Genomic DNA, 17,528 nt, shown 5'->3' on the forward strand with positions numbered 1-17,528 from the left:
AAACTTTGGAACGTAAACCTAATATGCAATTGATCTCGTTTGTCCTCCAAATATGCTGTGACATCGTTGTTCGCTAAATATGGTTACAGCTGCAGATAAAATAGTAGCATACAAGTTGATTTGGGACTATTTGTTATGGCAAGGATTGTATGGCGATCTGAAGTGGCGGGTGGATGGTTCAGGAGCTAGAAATCGTTTTGGGGCCGCAGGATATCCGTACGATAAACACAACCTCATATGGAGTTTTGTGCAAATAGTTTAAGTTCACGCATGGACCAATAGATTGGAAAAATGCAGCACATACTGAAATCTGCTGGAATGTTGAAGGCAGGTACTACAATTACCAGGCTGCCTACCCCGCATCGCGGGTGTGTTGTTGTTCGTTCATGTGCTGCGACATGTGAGGCCTCCAAAGCAAGGGAGCAACATGCCTTAGCTGTGGCTTCGCTCCTAGCCTCGACCATCGTTACCGTGGCTTCTGCATCACCGGCCCTCGCCGACGAGGCCGCTGCAGCTACTGTCACTTCTGTTGCCGTGGAGCTGGCATCGACAGCAAACGTTTCGGTTGAAGGTACGGATGATGATGCTACTTGTGTCGGTGCGCATATCGATGGCGTTTCTGGTTGCAACGGATGTGGGAGATTGATCATCGTGTTGCCGATGATACAGCAGCTGCACGTGATAAGGAATTGATTCCATCTGCTCTGATCTTTAAAGAATGTTGCAGGTCGGCGTGCAACACACTATACCTGTGCCCACAACCCATGCAGCCTAGTAACCTTTTGCGATAACCCTGTCCAATACATGTCTATTTTGTAGGTATTGATGCTCTTGTTGCTCCGGCTGTTGAGGTAAGTCCTGAGCCGGGTTACTCGTGCACATATGTTGGTAGACGTGCCTAGCTAGCCGGAGAAGGTTCCGATAGAGATTTTGATATCGTTATCTGCCCCTGATCCTGGCGAGCCAGGGCGGCTGCGATCGCCATTTACCTCCGTACCCCTACGCACCCTTGACACATGTGCTGTTGTTGCAGTCGGCAAACCTGTGATGTGCGCATAATGTACTGGGCCCGGCAGCGTAGGTACTGCTGTTTTGTCCCCTCTTCTGTATTGCTTTTCTTAACCTGGTCTTTTCCCCGTCGGCCGTGTGCGAGAAACCCCAGTCAGAGGCTGTGGCCATTGCAGTTGCTCCCCCTGCCCCTCAAGGTGAGTGGTTGTGTCTTCGCGTTTGGAGCTGATTCGCAAGTGGGGTGTATACCCACATGCCATGTAGCAATTGGAAGCTCCTCTGGGCCCCATGGCCACGGCTGTAAGCGCACAGGGATTGCCATCATGCGCCACTGCTCACGATTACATCACCCCTGCTGTCTGCCCGGCTGCACAGCGGTTGCGGCTGCTGATGTGGAGTTGGCTCCTGAGGCCAGCACCACTGAGGTCGCCCCGGAGCCTGCGGTCGAGCCTGTCTCTGCAGTCCTTGCGGCTGACGAGCCGGTGGGGGCGAATGCGGTTATTGCGGCTGAAGAACCTATCGCGGCTGAGGAAGTTGTGGCCGCTCCGGTCCCGACATCGGTTCCTGTGGAGGCCGAGGCCGGGACCCCCGCCGTTGCTGAAACCGCGTCTGAGGCCGCCGCAGACGAGCCAGTTGCTGCACCCGCGGAGGCGGCGGTAGAGATGGACGCTGGAGAGGCTGGCCCTGTGGCCGCAGTGGAGGATGTGCTGGTGAGCGCCCAGACTGAGGCCGTGCTGCAGGAGGAGACGACGGTAGAGACGGTGGAGGCGGTGGAGGCGCCATTGACTCCTCAGGTGGTCTCAGCTGCAACCGACGACGCCGATGTTAAGACAGCGGAAGCGGTTGAAGAGGCGCAGGCCGAGATAGTGGAAGCCCCAGTTGCCGCTGCATTGGCGACCGAGGCGGTTGAGCAGGCTGCTGAGCCGCTGGTGGCTACGGAGCCCGTCACGGTGGTGGCCCCGGTGGTTGCGGTGGAGGCCACCCAGGGGGTGGAGGAGGTGACCAAGGTTGAGCTGCCGATGGTGGAGGCTGAAGAGGCGGCGGTTCCCCCGGTTGCTGCTGCACCGGTGGCACCTCAGGTCGAAGATGTCGTACCAGCCGTTGCCGCAGCCGTCCCTGAGCCCGCAGCGGTGGCGGCAGGCGGCTTCGATGTGCGAGCCCTGTTTGCCGGCATCACTGCCGCGTCGACCAATTCTGCAGAGGGTCCCTCTGCGGAGACTCTCACGTACGGCGCCCTGGGTGTTGCTGCGGCTACCTTTGTTGGCACCTTCTTCGTGGCCCCTCGCTTTAAGGAGGCGTTCAAGGTGGGGATGGGACTTGCGGCAGAAGATGCTCAAGCAGGCATATGGCAATGCAGTGACTTGGGAGTTTGCGGAGATGCTAAGTTGTTCAGGACCATGTGTGCGCCGGTGTGTCCTGTTGATCCGAGCCGCGAGCAGGATTTGGGTGTGTGTGAATGATTGCGTGTTGTTGATACTTCCTGGTTTGCCCTTCCTCTCCTACTACTGGGCTGTCCTGGCTCTGCACGAAAACACACATCCCGTATGATTGCGTCCCCTCCCACATTCCCATCCTCTGGTGCACTAATGCCATGACACTGACCCTTCTGGATATAAGGTGGCTTATTAATTTCCTTCTCTGGCGTCATGTTGCTTGCTTTGCTTTGTCAGACCTTTCTGTCCCGATCCTTACGAATTCCTCTTCAATTTGGCCCTGACCTGACCCTCTTCATTCCGCTACGTTTCTCATTTTTTGTTCCCGCTTTAAAAGCCGCCGCTTTCATCCGTTGTTACTGTTCGTCGGTTGGAGTTTCCTCGAGCCGCTTACGGGCTGATGTGTGCAATCGATTTCGCGGTGTCTCGTTGGTTGGTAACCCTCGTGACCTGTCCGCCTGTCTGTCTGCCTGCCGTGTGCCAACTGCCGCTGCATCTAGCGCGCCCGCTCCATCCCCCCTGTGGATCCCCTCCCCCTCCCCTCCCACGTCAGGAGCCTGTGGACTGGCGGGATATGTACTCGGCTCTGGCGGCCCGGGGGGTCAAGACGGTGACTGCCGAGGAGGCGTACGCCAAGGCCAAGAAGGGGTGAGTAGGTGGAAGGGCCGAGTGTGATCCAGCTCTTGCGGTTTTGCATGATGCTATGTCGTGCGGTTCATGCCCTTGGTTGCCTGTTCCCGTACTGTCTTCTACAAAATGCTGTTCAGCACCAAAATAGAGCTGGTTCGTTTGTGATGGATGCAGGACGGCTGTCGGTGTGTTTTTTACAATGCGGTGTGGTCTGAATTGTTCTGCTGTAAGAAGGGAACATGCAGTTGATGCAAAGCCTGGCGCCCTTTGCGGGTCCGCAGTCTCCCCTGGCGTCATGCACTCACACTCCCTTGCTCTCTCCACCCCACCCCACCCCACCCCACCCCTGTTCAGCGCTGTGATTCTGGACGTCCGCCTGGCCGACAGCTACGGCCGCCGTGCCGCTGCTCCCTCCACCAACGTTCCCCTCTACCAGCCCATCGCCGGGTGGGACCTGGCGTCCATCATCCGGCGGGCGGGATTCGCGTTCTTCGGCATCTTCGGAACGGGTGGGTGTGGGATTGGGTGGCGTGCATGGCTAGCGGCTCGACTGGACATTTGGATAGCTAGGTAGGAGCTTTGGCCCTTTGGTTGGGGCCCATGGCACCCCTGGGCGGTTGGGGATGTCGCATCCACGGTCGCTGCGGTCGTTGCGTCACACATGTGATGTGGCAGATGAATGGGCGGGTGGCCTGAACTCCGCCAGTCCTCCGCCTGCACACGCAAGGGTTAAACCGACGGCATTACAGCACCAGTACCCACTGAGATAATGTAATGGTCAAAGACATGCGAAGATGTATTGCATACATAGATGACATATACAGCCCGACATACACGTTCAGGTTTTTTTCGTCCGAGTTGTTGGTAGGTTTGTTTAGAAGTCGTTTGGGTGGTTAGATGTTGTGTCGCGCGGTTGCTGGATACAAATGCTCGGAAGCGATGGTGGGTCAGTCGAGATGCCAAGGCCGCGGAGTTCTGCATGGGGTCCGTTGGGCTCATGCCCGGGGGGGACCGGCGGGCAGACTACTGCGCCTTTTGGAGGAGGAGGTGTTGATGTCAATCTAGGGTGGGAGGGAACACTGGAGAGCACCCGGGCCCCTCTTGAGGCGCGTGATGATGCAAGGTGTCACGTGGCATTGCTCAAGTGGTTACTGATTCCCAACGCGAACGTGCGGCCACCCACTGTCTAGAGATGTTTGCGGCCTGTTGGGGTGAGAGACGAAGCATGCCAGTTATGTCACTTCATGTCCGACACATATGGTCCGATTACACCCGTGGAACGTTATGAAACGAAAGGTCCATAGCACATGTCAGCTATGCATGTTATGTGTGTGTGTGGGGGGGGGTGGTGGTGGCAGTGGAGGGAATCGTATCTGGGCCGCACCACATTATTTACACCTAGCGGGGCTTCACGGTTGGCCTCCTTAATTTAAGAAGCCACCAAGCCAACCCCTTCCGCACTCACCTTGATTATTTAGTGTTCCTATTCCGCATCTGTCTTCTGCTTTCCCATCCCTCCCCCCTCCACACACATGCACTGGCCTGATCCTGTTAGAGCTCAACGAGAGCTTCCTGACGGAGGTAGCGGCCAAGGTGCCTAAGAATAAGGAGGTAAGGGTGCGTGAGCAACTGGCTGGCCAGTTCACGGTACGGCAGTGCGGGGATTGCGTGTTTCTCAGTGATTTTTAATTTTTGCCGGTTACATTTGCAGTCCGAACGGAGGAATAGGTTTTTAGTCGTGGGCGGGCCAGCCGGACTCGACCCTGTGTCCCTCCCGTAACGGGTTTTATGGTTCCCACATTGGCGTTGCCTCTCCTCGCTTTGACCTACCGCCCTATTTGCATATACAACTCCTGAATAGATTGCTTAACCTGGCTTCTCAGGTGATTGTGATGTGTGAGACGGGGGGCACAATCGAGAACAAGCCAGGTACCCAGTTCGGCTTCCAGTCCAGGTGAGTAAAGTCTAGGGGATTGCTGCAGATTGCGAGGAGGTTCTTATTACAGGGCGGGGCGAGATGTGCTGAGGCTCACCTGGCTGGCTGGCTGGCTGGCTGTGGGGTGTTGAATGGCGGTGGGTGGCTCCACAATCCTGTCCCCAGCGTCATGGCCAAGACGGTCCTGGTCCTGTTGACCGAGTGGCGGGTTGTGTAATGGGATGGACGGCAGGCAGGAAGGCGGGTGTGATACCCCATATGTCGGACAAGTCGGAGGAGACAAAGCCGTGCGACCCTTTTATGATAGATAGTTGAAGACGTCGACCGCTGCGGCCTGTGAGCCAACGAGGGGTACTGTTGACGCCGCCGTTGATCAGCCGCCGGCAGCAGGGTGTAGTGAAGGCGGCTGATGCAGGCGCTGAATGGCCACAGATAGGGGTTCAGCTCCCCGGGCTGTTTCAGGCGGGAGGGTGTGCACAGTGCCCCTTACTATACTGCGCTGACTCAGTTCCCCACGCGCATTCTGCCCTCACAGTGCAAATGTCCTTCCCCACACCCCACCATACCATACGACATCGCATCATCGCGCTGTGTCGAGCATGCTGGAGAGTAGCGATGTGCGCTGCCTATGTTGCTGTTAGTCAGGTGTAATGACCCAGGATCGCAGGATCGATGTTGCGTGATGGTGGGTGCGGTGGTTTGGTACTGTGGTAGTAAAAGTGCCCTCGTGACCCTCCTCTCCTCACCCCCAGGAGCTTGAAGGCACTGTACTACCTGCAGCAGGCAGGGTACGGTAAGGTACTGCACATGAAGGTAAGGGACAGAAACAAAGGGGTTAGGCAGGGGCACGATAGCGAGCGAGGAAGGGATTTGGAGATTCGGCGGTAGTTGGCTTGACAGTGTCGATCAGCTGCTGCTCATCAATCATGCCGGCAGTCTCTGTGCAAACGAGCAGATTCAGGGGAGCACGGCAGGCGGTCGAGTGGAAGAAGCCTCCAAAAGACATGGTCATCTTTGGCCCCAACACTTTCACGACCTCCATCACATGTTGTACTCCGTAATCTTTCTCACTAGGATTCCCCTGTGCCCTCCCATCCCGCCGGTTCCAGGGCGGTCTCGGTGATTGGCAACGCGCGGGTCTGCCGCTGTCGGAAGGCGCCAGCGGCTCCAAGGGGCAGGGCAGCAGCAACAGCGGTGGTAGCTCGGGTGCAGCCACCGGGCGCGGAACCAGCAGCGGTCGCCTCACCGCCACCGCCAGCAGTCGCAACGGCACTGGCAGTGCGAAGGCAACCACGACCAAGGAGCTGGTGTCGGTCTCATCGCGAGGTCGCAAATGAGTGGAAAGGCCCGGGCACCCAGACAAGCTGGGTCAGCAGGGTCAGGGCAATGGAGTAGCGACACCGGGGAGGCGACGGAATGAGCGCCATGGGACCAGAGACACCTGTGCGGGCAGTGCGGCGCACTAGGTTATTATCAGGTGCTATCAGGGTCGGGGGATTCCTCGTTATTAGTTTTCAGCGATGTTGTATTGCTTTTGGCAATTAGAAGGTGCGAGAGGTGTGGTACACGTTTTGCTGAGTTGCATATGTAGTAAGTAGTTGGCATAGCGTTCATCGGGAGGTGTAGCGGTTTTGCCGTTACTAGTCGGTATGTGGCGGGATTCAGGCAGCAATGGTGGCAGAGGGGCTCCTTTGAGTGGAGATAGAGCGTTGGGTTCCTGGCACTCATCTGGTTGCTCGCTGAGAACTGCTTGTATCGGCCTGCTGTGATGGATTTTAGATATTTGCACCCACACTTGCTGGATAGATTCATAAGAGTCTCCAAACCTTAGCAACAGGGGCTTCTTGAGGTTGCTGAAGCTAATGCGAGCGTATCAAGGCCATTTTGCAGACAGATATGCGGTGGACTAAGGAATTAGTCCAATCCGTTCCTATAGCGTGAGAATACCGTCATTATGCACTGGAGAGGGAGGGAGTGAAGGTGGCCCATAAGCGACGGGCAGTTAGAGAGGAGAGATGGACTTTGAAAAGACGTCATGATCCTTTTACTGTGATTTCCTTTGTTGAGGAGGAAAGGCCAGAGGTTGTTGCGAGGCACCTTGCATGGTTTGGAAATGCAGTCCTGAAGACTTGCCAGCCTCTGTTAAATCGTAAGGCGTTTCAAGCTGCCAAACCGAAGAGGGCATCAGAGGACATCGGAAGACACGTGGGGTTGCACCTATCCATCTTGCGATCCGGAGAGTCATGGATGAATGTGATCGGGGTCGTATCTTCCATGTGTGTGGCAATGCATGCATTTGTACCTGTATTGGAAGGTGGAAAATTTCGTTGTTCCATTGGGCTTGCTGTAATTCATTTTCCCTCGTTGTTGTGGACATCAGCTGTCATACAAGGTCTCAAGGGCAATGTCCCACCATTGACTCGGTGGATAGTCCATCCCCTTCGTTGACCCGCGCGCGCTGTGGGATACGACAGATGGCTTCACCAGCGGCCTCACCATCCGCCGCGATGCCAGCCTGGACAACTGTCCAGGCTGCAATCTTGGACCTCAACCGCATTGCGGCCTGGTGCCTGGTGGTGTGGGGGATCACCGTACATGCTGGGCGTCATGCTGGGCTTTTGACTGTTTGGAAGGAGGGCTGCCAGCATGCAGACCCAGCTGAGCCCAGCAAGGCACCGACTAACTCGCTGGGTTAAAGGGTACCTGGTCTGTCCCTGATCAAAATACATCAGCGGCTCCAAACACAGAAATATTTTACGGTTGCGAAATTGTTTCCCTGGCAGGTTCCAGAATCGATCCCGACAAAGAGCGGCGTAAGATCTTTCAAGACCTAAAGAGGGTGATAGCACCCCCATGCCAATGGACGGTGATGGATCTAGTTATAATTGTAGCGGACATGGACTGGAGTTGGCGGCGCCGTTGATGAGCGAAAGTGCATGAGTTCAAGAGAGACTAAGATCCTTTTGTGAGGACAGATAACTCTGGCCACATGGCCAACAGCACATTGGTGGGATGGTCGAGTGTATGCGGACGTGTACGACAGCGGGGAATAGAAAGCCGCGGATGCATGTAAGCCATCATGCGCCATATTCTCCCTGCGGCCCAACCGCTATGCCTGGTTACCGTTAGGGGGGACTTGCACCAAGGGTAATCCATCACAATGGATTTGCTTCTGGCTGTCTAGGTGACTTGCGTTGTCTGGTCTGGGTGGGAGTCTTGTTTGCCCTCATCGTATCAGGTGCAGTGCCTGCTCGCCCGCTGGCTGTACTCTTTGTGAGTCTGGAGCCCACTGTAACAACCACACTGCCTCGAGGCATCCCCAGCCCCGGCGGTAAACTGATGGGTGCTAGCCTAGTCCGTGCCCACCCTCTGCTTTGTGTGCACGATAGGTTACAAGTTACAAGTTCCGCACAAGTGCGGGGGTGTCCATAAAAGCCGGGGGCCCCATGGGCGATAAATCGTTTTTAGTGCGGTTATGTGGTGGACCATCATCGTCCGCCCTCATCCACTTGAGCACGAAGCGCCTTAGTGCAACGTGCCGGGTCTCCCAGACTTCCGAGAGGAACCTGGCTAGTGCTAGGGATGGGGCCTCGGTCAAAATCGTGTGCATGTTGCACCCTTGAAACACGAGGTCACGTTCGTACTTACGTTCGTATTAGAGCAGCAAAGACAGCAGCATCCTGATGCATGAGGTGCGACTAATGACAAAGTCTGCATAAGCGGAGCAAACTCGCCACTTGCTGCTCACACACACACGAACAAAAATCCTCCCTACCCGCGATATGACCCATTGTGCAAATGCTCTGCAAGGAAATCCCCGCCTTCTCAATGAAGTCATGAACCTATCCGACCAATAAGCGGGTATCGTTCAAATGGCCAACAGCCATGTGAAACACAAAACCCAAATATATGGCAAAAGCAAACAGTTGGCAAGCCTGCCATAATGAAGCGTCCTCTTGTGCCGCTGACCAACATAGCTTGGTTATTGCCGCGGGCTCCACAATGCGGAAGTGGAGACCCTGCACAGGTACAGATGAAACGGTTAAACATGCCGATTCCAACGACTAACGGTTGCATTTGAGCGTGAACAGCAATTTACCCCCCAAGCTTGCGGCCCAGACTTACCGTGCACGATACCGTGCTAAGGCGCCTCACGTACGTCGCAGCCTCGTTAGACCTGAGGCCGCGCACTCGAGCAACTTTCAAACAGAAAGCCTGCGGAAGTGGAGACCCTGCATAAGTACAGACGAAACGGTTAAATATGGCAATACCAACGACTAACGGTTGCATTTGAGCGCGAACGGCAGTTTACCCCCCAAGCTTGCGGCCCAGACTTACCGTGCACGATACCGTGCTAAGGCGCCTCACGTACGTCGCAGCCTCGTGCAAAGCTTCACGCCAGGCAACCGCTAAAATAAAATCGGTCCATTCTAAACCCCGAATCGCATCAGGTCACACCCCAAATAGCATAGGGCCATGCAAACCCACCGAACCACATTATGTCAGGTCACCCCCCAATTAGCATAGGTCCAGGCAAACCCCCCGAACCACATTGTGCCGGGTAACCCCTCAAATCGCATCGTTCCATGCAAACCCTCCGAACCACATTGCGGCAGGCAACCCCCCAGATAGCATCGGTCCATGCAAACCCACCGAACCACATTGCGCCGGGTAACCCCTCGAATCGCATCGTTCCATGCAAACCCACCGAACCACATGATGTCAGGTCACCCCCCAATTAGCATAGGTCCAGGCAAACCCCCCGAACTGCATTATGCCAGATAACCCCCCAAATAGCATCGGTCCATGCAAACCCCCGAACTGCATTATGCCAGTTAACCCCCCAGATAGCATCGGTCCATGCAAACCCACCGAACCACATGATGTCAGGTCACCCCCCAATTAGCATAGGTCCAGGCAAACCCCCCGAACAAATTATGCCAGATAACCCCCCAGATAGCATCGGTCCATGCAAACCCCCGAACTGCATTATGCCAGTTAACCCCCCAGATAGCATCGGTCCATGCAAACCCACCGAACCACATGATGTCAGGTCACCCCCCAATTAGCATAGGTCCAGGCAAACCCCCCGAAACAAATTATGCCAGATAACCCCCCAAATAGCAACGGTCCATGCAATCCCCCGAACTGCACTATGCCAGTTAACCCCCCAAATAGCATCGGTCCATGCAAACCCCCCGAACCACATTGCACCAGGCAAACCCCCAAATAGCATCGGTCCATGCAAACCCCCCGAACCACATTGCACCAGGCAAACCCCCAAATAGCATCGGTCCATGCAAACCCACCGAACCACATTGCGCCAGGTAACCCCTCAAATAGCATAGGTCCAGGCAAACCCCCCGAACCAAATTATGCCAGATAACCCCCCAAATAGCAACGGTCCATGCAAACCCCCGAACTGCATTATGCCAGTTAACCCCCCAAATAGCATCGTTCCATGCAAACCCCCGAACCGCATTGCGCCAGGTACCCCCGTGCAGATTACACAGAAGGTGATGGTGACGGCAAAACGTCGACAGTAAGAAGAAGGTGGTGACGGTGAAGATTCGACGGGATGAAGGTGATGGTGACGGCAAAACGTCGGCGGTAAGAAGAAGGTGGTGACGGTGAAGATTCGACGGGATGAAGGTGATGGCGACGGCAAAACGTCGACGGTAAGAAGAAGATGGTGACGGTGAAGATTCGACGTGGAGAAGGTGATGGCGACGGCAAAACGTCGACGGTAAGAAGAAGATGGTGACGGTGAAGATTCGACGTGGAGAAGGTGATGGCGACGGCAAAACGTCGGCGGTAAGAAGAAGGTGGTGACGGTGAAGATTCGACGTGGAGAAGGTGATGGCGACGGCAAAACGTCGACGGTAAGAAGAAGATGGTGACGGTGAAGATTCGACGTGGAGAAGGTGATGGCGACGGCAAAACGTCGACGGTAAGAAGAAGATGGTGACGGTGAAGATTCGACGTGGAGAAGGTGATGGCGACGGCAAAACGTCGGCGGTAAGAAGAAGGTGGTGACGGTGAAGATTCGACGTGGAGAAGGTGATGGCGACGGCAAAACGTCGACGGTAAGAAGAAGATGGTGACGGTGAAGATTCGACGTGGAGAAGGTGATGGCGACGGCAAAACGTCGGCGGTAAGAAGAAGGTGGTGACGGTGAAGATTCGACGTGGAGAAGGTGATGGCGACGGCAAAACGTCGACGGTAAGAAGAAGATGGTGACGGTGAAGATTCAACGGGATGAAGGTGATGGCGACGGCAAAACGTCGACGGTAAGAAGAAGGTGGTGACGGTGAAGATTCGACGGGATGAAGGTGATGGCGACGGCAAAACGTCGACGGTAAGAAGAAGATGGTGACGGTGAAGATTCGACGTGGAGAAGGTGATGGCGACGGCAAAACGTCGGCGGTAAGAAGAAGATGGTGACGGTGAAGATTCGACGTGGAGAAGGTGATGGCGACGGCAAAACGTCGACGGTAAGAAGATGGTGGGTGAAGATTCGACGTGGAGAAGGTGATGGCGACGTAAAACGCTGAAGTAAGAAGAAGGTGGTGACGGTGAAGAGTCGACGGGATGAAGGTGATGGCGACGGTCAAAACGTCGGCGTGTAAGAAGGTGATGGTGACGGTGAAGATTCGACGGGATGAAGGTGATGGCGACGGTGAAAACGTCGACGGTAAGAAGAAGATGGTGACGGTGAAGATTCGACGTGGAGAAGGTGATGGCGACGGCAAAACGTCGGCGGTAAGAAGAAGATGGTGACGGTGAAGATTCGACGTGGAGAAGGTGATGGCGACGGCAAAACGTCGACGGTAAGAAGAAGATGGTGACGGTGAAGATTCGACGTGGAGAAGGTGATGGCGACGGCAAAACGCGGACAGTAAGAAGAAGGTGGTGACGGTGAAGATTCGACGGGATGAAGGTGATGGCGACGGCAAAACGTCGGCGGTAAGAAGAAGGTGGTGACGGTGAAGATTCGACGGGATGAAGGTGATGGCGACGGCAAAACGTCGACGGTAAGAAGAAGATGGTGACGGTGAAGATTCGACGTGGAGAAGGTGATGGCGACGGCAAAACGTCGGCGGTAAGAAGAAGATGGTGACGGTGAAGATTCGACGTGGAGAAGGTGATGGCGACGGCAAAACGTCGACGGTAAGAAGAAGATGGTGACGGTGAAGATTCGACGTGGAGAAGGTGATGGCGACGGCAAAACGCTGACAGTAAGAAGAAGGTGGTGACGGTGAAGATTCGACGGGATGAAGGTGATGGCGACGGCAAAACGTCGGCGGTAAGAAGAAGGTGGTGACGGTGAAGATTCGACGGGATGAAGGTGATGGCGACGGCAAAACGTCGACGGTAAGAAGAAGATGGTGACGGTGAAGATTCGACGGGAACAATACAGTTGCAAAGCCTCCTCATGCAAAACTGAACGGATACATGTTTGACGCAAAAATGTGCACACAAACATACATACACCTCATACACACACTTGCACACTACTCAACACACATGCATACTACAGAACGCACAATAGAACAAACACAGGAAGCGCATCACAACACTGGCATACCGCAGAGTGCAAAATCCTTTCTCTCCGCACGGTTAACTAAGGAAATAATTCAACCTAAACCATATCATGATGCCAGGCCATGCCCCCCAATCACATCATGCCAGGCCATGCCCCCCAATCACATCATGCCAGGCCATGCCCCCCAATCACATCATGCCAGGCCATGCCCCCCAATCACATCATGCCAGGCCATGCCCCCCAATCACATCATGCCAGGCCATGCCCCCCAATCACATCATGCCAGGCCATGCCCCCCAATCACATCATGCCAGGCCATGCCCCCCAATCACATCATGCCAGGCCATGGCCCCCAATCACATCATGCCAGGCCATGCCCCCCAATCACATCATGCCAGGCCATGCCCCCCAAATCACATCATGCCAGGCCATGCCCCCCAAATCACATCATGCCAGGCCATGGGCCCCCAATCACATCATGCCAGGCCATGTCCCCCAAATCGCATCATGCCGGGCCATGCCCCCCAAATCGCATCATGCCAGGCCATGCCCCCAAATCGCATTGTGCTAGGCAAAACCCCAAACCGAGTTGCGCCCGGCCACCCCAGGCCCCGACAACATCCGCCCAGGTACCTCCCAGATCATTTTGCATGGGCCCATTACTGGAAGTTCAGCTGCGCAAGTCCTCGTGCTGCATTGATTCCATTTGACCATCCAACCGAAACCGTTGGTCATTATTAACGTTGATCACTCGATCGTTTACAGAGCTGCTGTATTCGCCATTTATTGATATTATATTATTAACCGTTATATGGTCGTTATGGCCGTTTATTGTACGACACCATTCGTTCGGTCATTGCTCGTAGTTGGCGCTGCATGCAGCCAACAAGTTATCAAGCCAACAAGAATGGCGGCAACTGATGATGATGATGATGATGATGACGATGATGATCATGATCATGATGATGATGCGTCTATATGCCGCCGCCAACGTTGCCGCCGCCGCTAGCCAACTGGCCAGCAGCGGCGGCGCCCGGCTGGGTGCAGCTGGGTGCGGAGGAATTGCACCCAGCAGTGCACCTGAAGGAAAAGGGACAAGGCGGGGGAAGGGCGCGGGAGGCCAAAATACGGTTAGCAGTACGACACAACTAACACACACACAATTAGGTGACAGATGCAAGCAAGGGTGCCGCTGCTGGTCCCCACCATGCACAACCCATGCACCAAAACCCCAAGCCCATCCGCACCCACCTCAGCCGGGCCCATCATCAGCAACGCCCGCTCGGTGCCACTGGGGCGCACAGGTTGATGCCCCAGCCGCACCTGAAGAGGAGGTGCGTGATAAAGGGGGAAACGGCCAGAGGGGATAGGTAAGGGGGCAGCATACACGGGGGGGAGGGGGTAAAACACCAAATGTCATTATTTTGCCCAAAAGTCACAAGGCCTCGTTGCGACACGTGCGCTGCGGCCCTGCGGCCTTTTTCCGCGACCACTAGTTGAACCCAAGTCACGAAGTACGCACCACACCCACACCCACGTCGCCCACCCACCCATCCACCCACCTGAGACGGGCGTTATAAAAGTACGGCCGGCCCCTGCGTGCGGGTGCCGGCAGGCCGGACGACTCGTACGCCCCGAGTCCCGGCAGCCAGTCGACCCTGCATTCGGGTCCTGGCACCAGGGAAGCTGCCGCAAACCCTGGCGATAAAGGGCCCGGGCCATGGCCACTGCTGCAGCTGCTTGCTGATCTGCCGGCTGCTGCTGCTGCTGCTGCTGCTGACTACATAATGAAAAAAGTAAAAATACGGTGACAGGAGGTGCAAAGGCCTGGGAAAACCCATAACCTCTACAACCCCGGCACCCTAATGCACGCCTTAGCTTATTAGGCTGAGGCGCATTACTAAACTATAATAAGATATTCAAAACAGAGTAAATAAATAAGTAAATAAATAAAGCGGAAATAGATATCATGGTTCAGCTTTATTTATTCATCTATTATTTAATAAGGTGTAGTCTCCCCTTAATTAGGTAATCCCCAAACAAATGAAAATCAATTGTGCACAACCAGGGCTGTGGGCACCACAAACGAAAACACGACAGACTGTACACGCGCGGCAACAGCCGTGACACGCGCACACTCGCTGATGCTGGTTGTTGGCTGCTGGCTGCTAGCTGCGTAGCGTAGCCCATTTAGGCAATATAACTGGCTGCAGCTGCTGGCTGGTTAGATAACGCTAGCTACCATCCACAAAACCCAGCGACGACAATAAAACCGGCCGGTCACCACCAACTGTCCACCAACTGTCCACCAACTGTCCACCAACTGTCCACCAACTGTCCACCAACTGGATCAACATCTGCCAACCTCTTCCAACCAAACATATCTCCAACGGACAACTTCCACCATGACAACCATATTTCTCGACCGATCCTCCATATCTTTGGACTCCCTTATTTTCCTGCTTTGCAACGAATGTCGTGGTTTGAGCAAGGATGTCTCCCTTTTCATCTTTCTTTTGTGCATGGTAGGTTTGAAAGCAGAAGGGTGATGAGAGGAAAAAGCCGCGGTGGCAGCAATGCCAGAGGTGAAGAGCCGCAGCGGCGGCAGGGGAGGGAAATGCACCGCAAAAAGGTCGCGGTGGCAGCAAGCCCAGAGGAGAAGAGCCGCAGCGGCGGCCGGGCAGGGAAATGCACCGCAAAAAGGTCGCGGTGGCAGCAAGCCCAGAGGAGAAGAGCCGCAGCGGCGGCCGGGGAGGGAAATGCACCGCAAAAAGGTCGCGGTGGCAGCAAGCCCAGAGGAGAAGAGCCGCAGCGGCGGCCGGGCAGGGAAATGCACCGCAAAAAGGTCGCGGTGGCAGCAAGCCCAGAGGAGAAGAGCCGCAGCGGCGGCCGGGGAGGGAAATGCATCGCAAAAAGGTCGCGGTGGCAGCAAGCCCAGAGGAGAAGAGCCGCAGCGGCGGCCGGGGAGGGAAATGCATCGCAAAAAGGTCGCGGTGGCAGCAAGCCCAGAGGAGAAGAGCCGCAGCGGCGGCCGGGGAGGGAAATGCACCGCAAAAAGGTCGCGGTGGCAGCAAGCCCAGAGGAGAAGAGCCGCAGCGGCGGCCGGGGAGGGAAATGCACCGCAAAAAGGTCGCGGTGGCAGCAAGCCCAGAGGAGAAGAGCCGCAGTGGCGGCCGGGGAGGGAAATGCACCGCAAAAAGGTCGCGGTGGCAGCAAGCCCAGAGGAGAAGAGCCGCAGCGGCGGCCGGGGAGGGAAATTCACGACAAGAACTAAAAGATGCCAACGATGGCGAGAAGGCGACGGCAAGATGCCAACGGCAAGACACCGACAGTGAGACGTCCAGGGCGAGACGTCCAGGGCGAGACGTCCAGGGCGAGACGTCCAGGGCGAGACGCCGACGTCGCATGCGGCACAACAACAAAAAACCACAACAGACAGTGCTTTACAACCAACTAACAAACAAGACGTGACGCACTGCAAAATTGTACAATGACGTACATAAGGCAACGTCCACAAGGAAATGCACAGAACAGACAAGGCATGCATTTAAGTATAGCTTAGACTCACCGGTGGTACGACACCCCGTGACGTCAAAACGCCGACGGCAAGACGCCGACGGCGATCAAAATGGCATGTCTTCCACGTCGACGGTGATGCTGATGGTGAAAATGACGGTGGCGGCCCAGACCCGGCAGGTGTTGTTGCAGCGAGTGATCAGGGGATTCGGGCGGGGATGACGGGGTTGCATACACACTACGAAACGGTTTCGGAGTGGCCGAATTCGCAACAGATATTAACAAAACTCAAGAGATGGAACCAAACGACCCTCGACCATGCCATGCCATCATGCATACCACAACAAAGGGTTGATGATGCAGATTGATTGGTGGTCGGCAATCCAAATCCGGCATCCCAAATCCGACATGCTATGGCAAAGCGTTGCAAGACGGCATGGGGACGTGTGAAACGAGGCCCCTCTCGTACTTACATTCTCACACATGACGGCGATGTACGGCGGTGGCGACGGCTCGTCGCGCCGATACATGTTGTCCTGTTGGAAGTCCTCGCCCAGGCTCGCTCAGACCGGCGGGGGGATCGGGCGGGAGGTGGGCGGGGAAATACACACACAGGCACGCTGTTAATCAGCTAGCAGGGGACGCAACGAGCACAGACTTTGCACGGCAAAACAACATGAGCAGAAACGTACTAATAAGCACACACACAGGCGGATCGCGGGCAGTTGGAAATTCTCCATCACAAGTAAAAACAGTAGCACCCCCACACATACCCACACATACGTATACAGGCGTGCGCGTGCACACACACACACACACACACGCACACACACAGACACGCACACACGCACACACGCACACACACACACACACACACACACGCACGCACGCACACACACACACGCACACACGCACACACGCACGCACGCACACACACACACGCACACACACACGCACACACGCACACAATGATCCCGCTGGGGACGACACGCTGACGTCGGAAGCATCACGTAACGATAATACATTATACAAAACTTTACTTTAATGTATATTGCGTATAAACAACAAAATTGTACAGTACATCTACTTGACGTACAATTTATCTTTAATGCTTTAAGGAAATAATCATGAGTAAAATATTATTAATTTATTCAGGATGCAATATGAATTATGCAACATAAAATCTTACAAATCGACACTTACAAAATAGTTACATTGTCATGCAGCACAATACACCACACCACGGCACACGTGCTGCTAAAAGCCGGTAAGCTGGTCTAGTTTGCTGTCTTTCCTAGATGTTGCTGATCTGCTGTTTTGCCTATCAGCTGCTGATCTGCTGCCCGGCCATGATCTGCTTTATGATGCAAACAAAAGAAGACTGCACAAGCACGTCGCATGCGGCACAACCACAAAAACCCACAACAGACAACAGCGCTTTACAACCAACTAACGAACA

The 17,528-nt window shown here is 55.1% G+C and overlaps 3 protein-coding genes across 3 annotated transcripts in view; 2 read left to right on the forward strand and 1 right to left on the reverse strand.

The window, feature by feature from the left end:
* Positions 1-299: 299 nt before the first annotated feature.
* Positions 300-6,344, forward strand: VOLCADRAFT_107756 (uncharacterized protein; the record flags this gene model as incomplete). The annotated part of the gene is made up of 10 exons (XM_002957576.1): positions 300-571; positions 820-851; positions 1,163-1,205; positions 1,384-2,312; positions 2,995-3,089; positions 3,426-3,580; positions 4,627-4,682; positions 4,955-5,025; positions 5,760-5,820; positions 6,117-6,344. Exons 1-10 carry the CDS (start codon positions 319-321, stop codon positions 6,342-6,344), a joined length of 1,923 nt encoding a protein of 640 aa, XP_002957622.1. The 5' UTR covers positions 300-318.
* Positions 6,345-9,793: 3,449 nt separating this feature from the next.
* Positions 9,794-10,213, forward strand: VOLCADRAFT_37898 (uncharacterized protein; the record flags this gene model as incomplete). The annotated part of the gene is made up of 2 exons (XM_002957577.1): positions 9,794-9,897; positions 10,132-10,213. Coding segments are annotated over 2 exons (186 nt in total), but the record flags the coding sequence as incomplete, so codon positions are not given.
* Positions 10,214-13,558: 3,345 nt separating this feature from the next.
* Positions 13,559-17,528, reverse strand: part of VOLCADRAFT_98727 (uncharacterized protein) — a gene marked incomplete at both ends in the record, with an annotated part of 6,514 nt that continues 2,544 nt past the window's right edge. The window contains 3 exons of the mRNA XM_002957601.1: positions 13,559-13,633; positions 13,805-13,876; positions 16,543-16,631. Coding sequence (XP_002957647.1) covers positions 13,559-13,633; positions 13,805-13,876; positions 16,543-16,631 — 236 coding nt within the window. The remainder of the gene's footprint in view (positions 13,634-13,804; positions 13,877-16,542; positions 16,632-17,528) is intronic.

The sequence above is a fragment of the Volvox carteri genome, assembly GCF_000143455.1.
Source record: "Volvox carteri f. nagariensis unplaced genomic scaffold VOLCAscaffold_76, whole genome shotgun sequence".
In the NCBI taxonomy this organism is placed as follows: Eukaryota; Viridiplantae; Chlorophyta; class Chlorophyceae; order Chlamydomonadales; family Volvocaceae; genus Volvox; species Volvox carteri.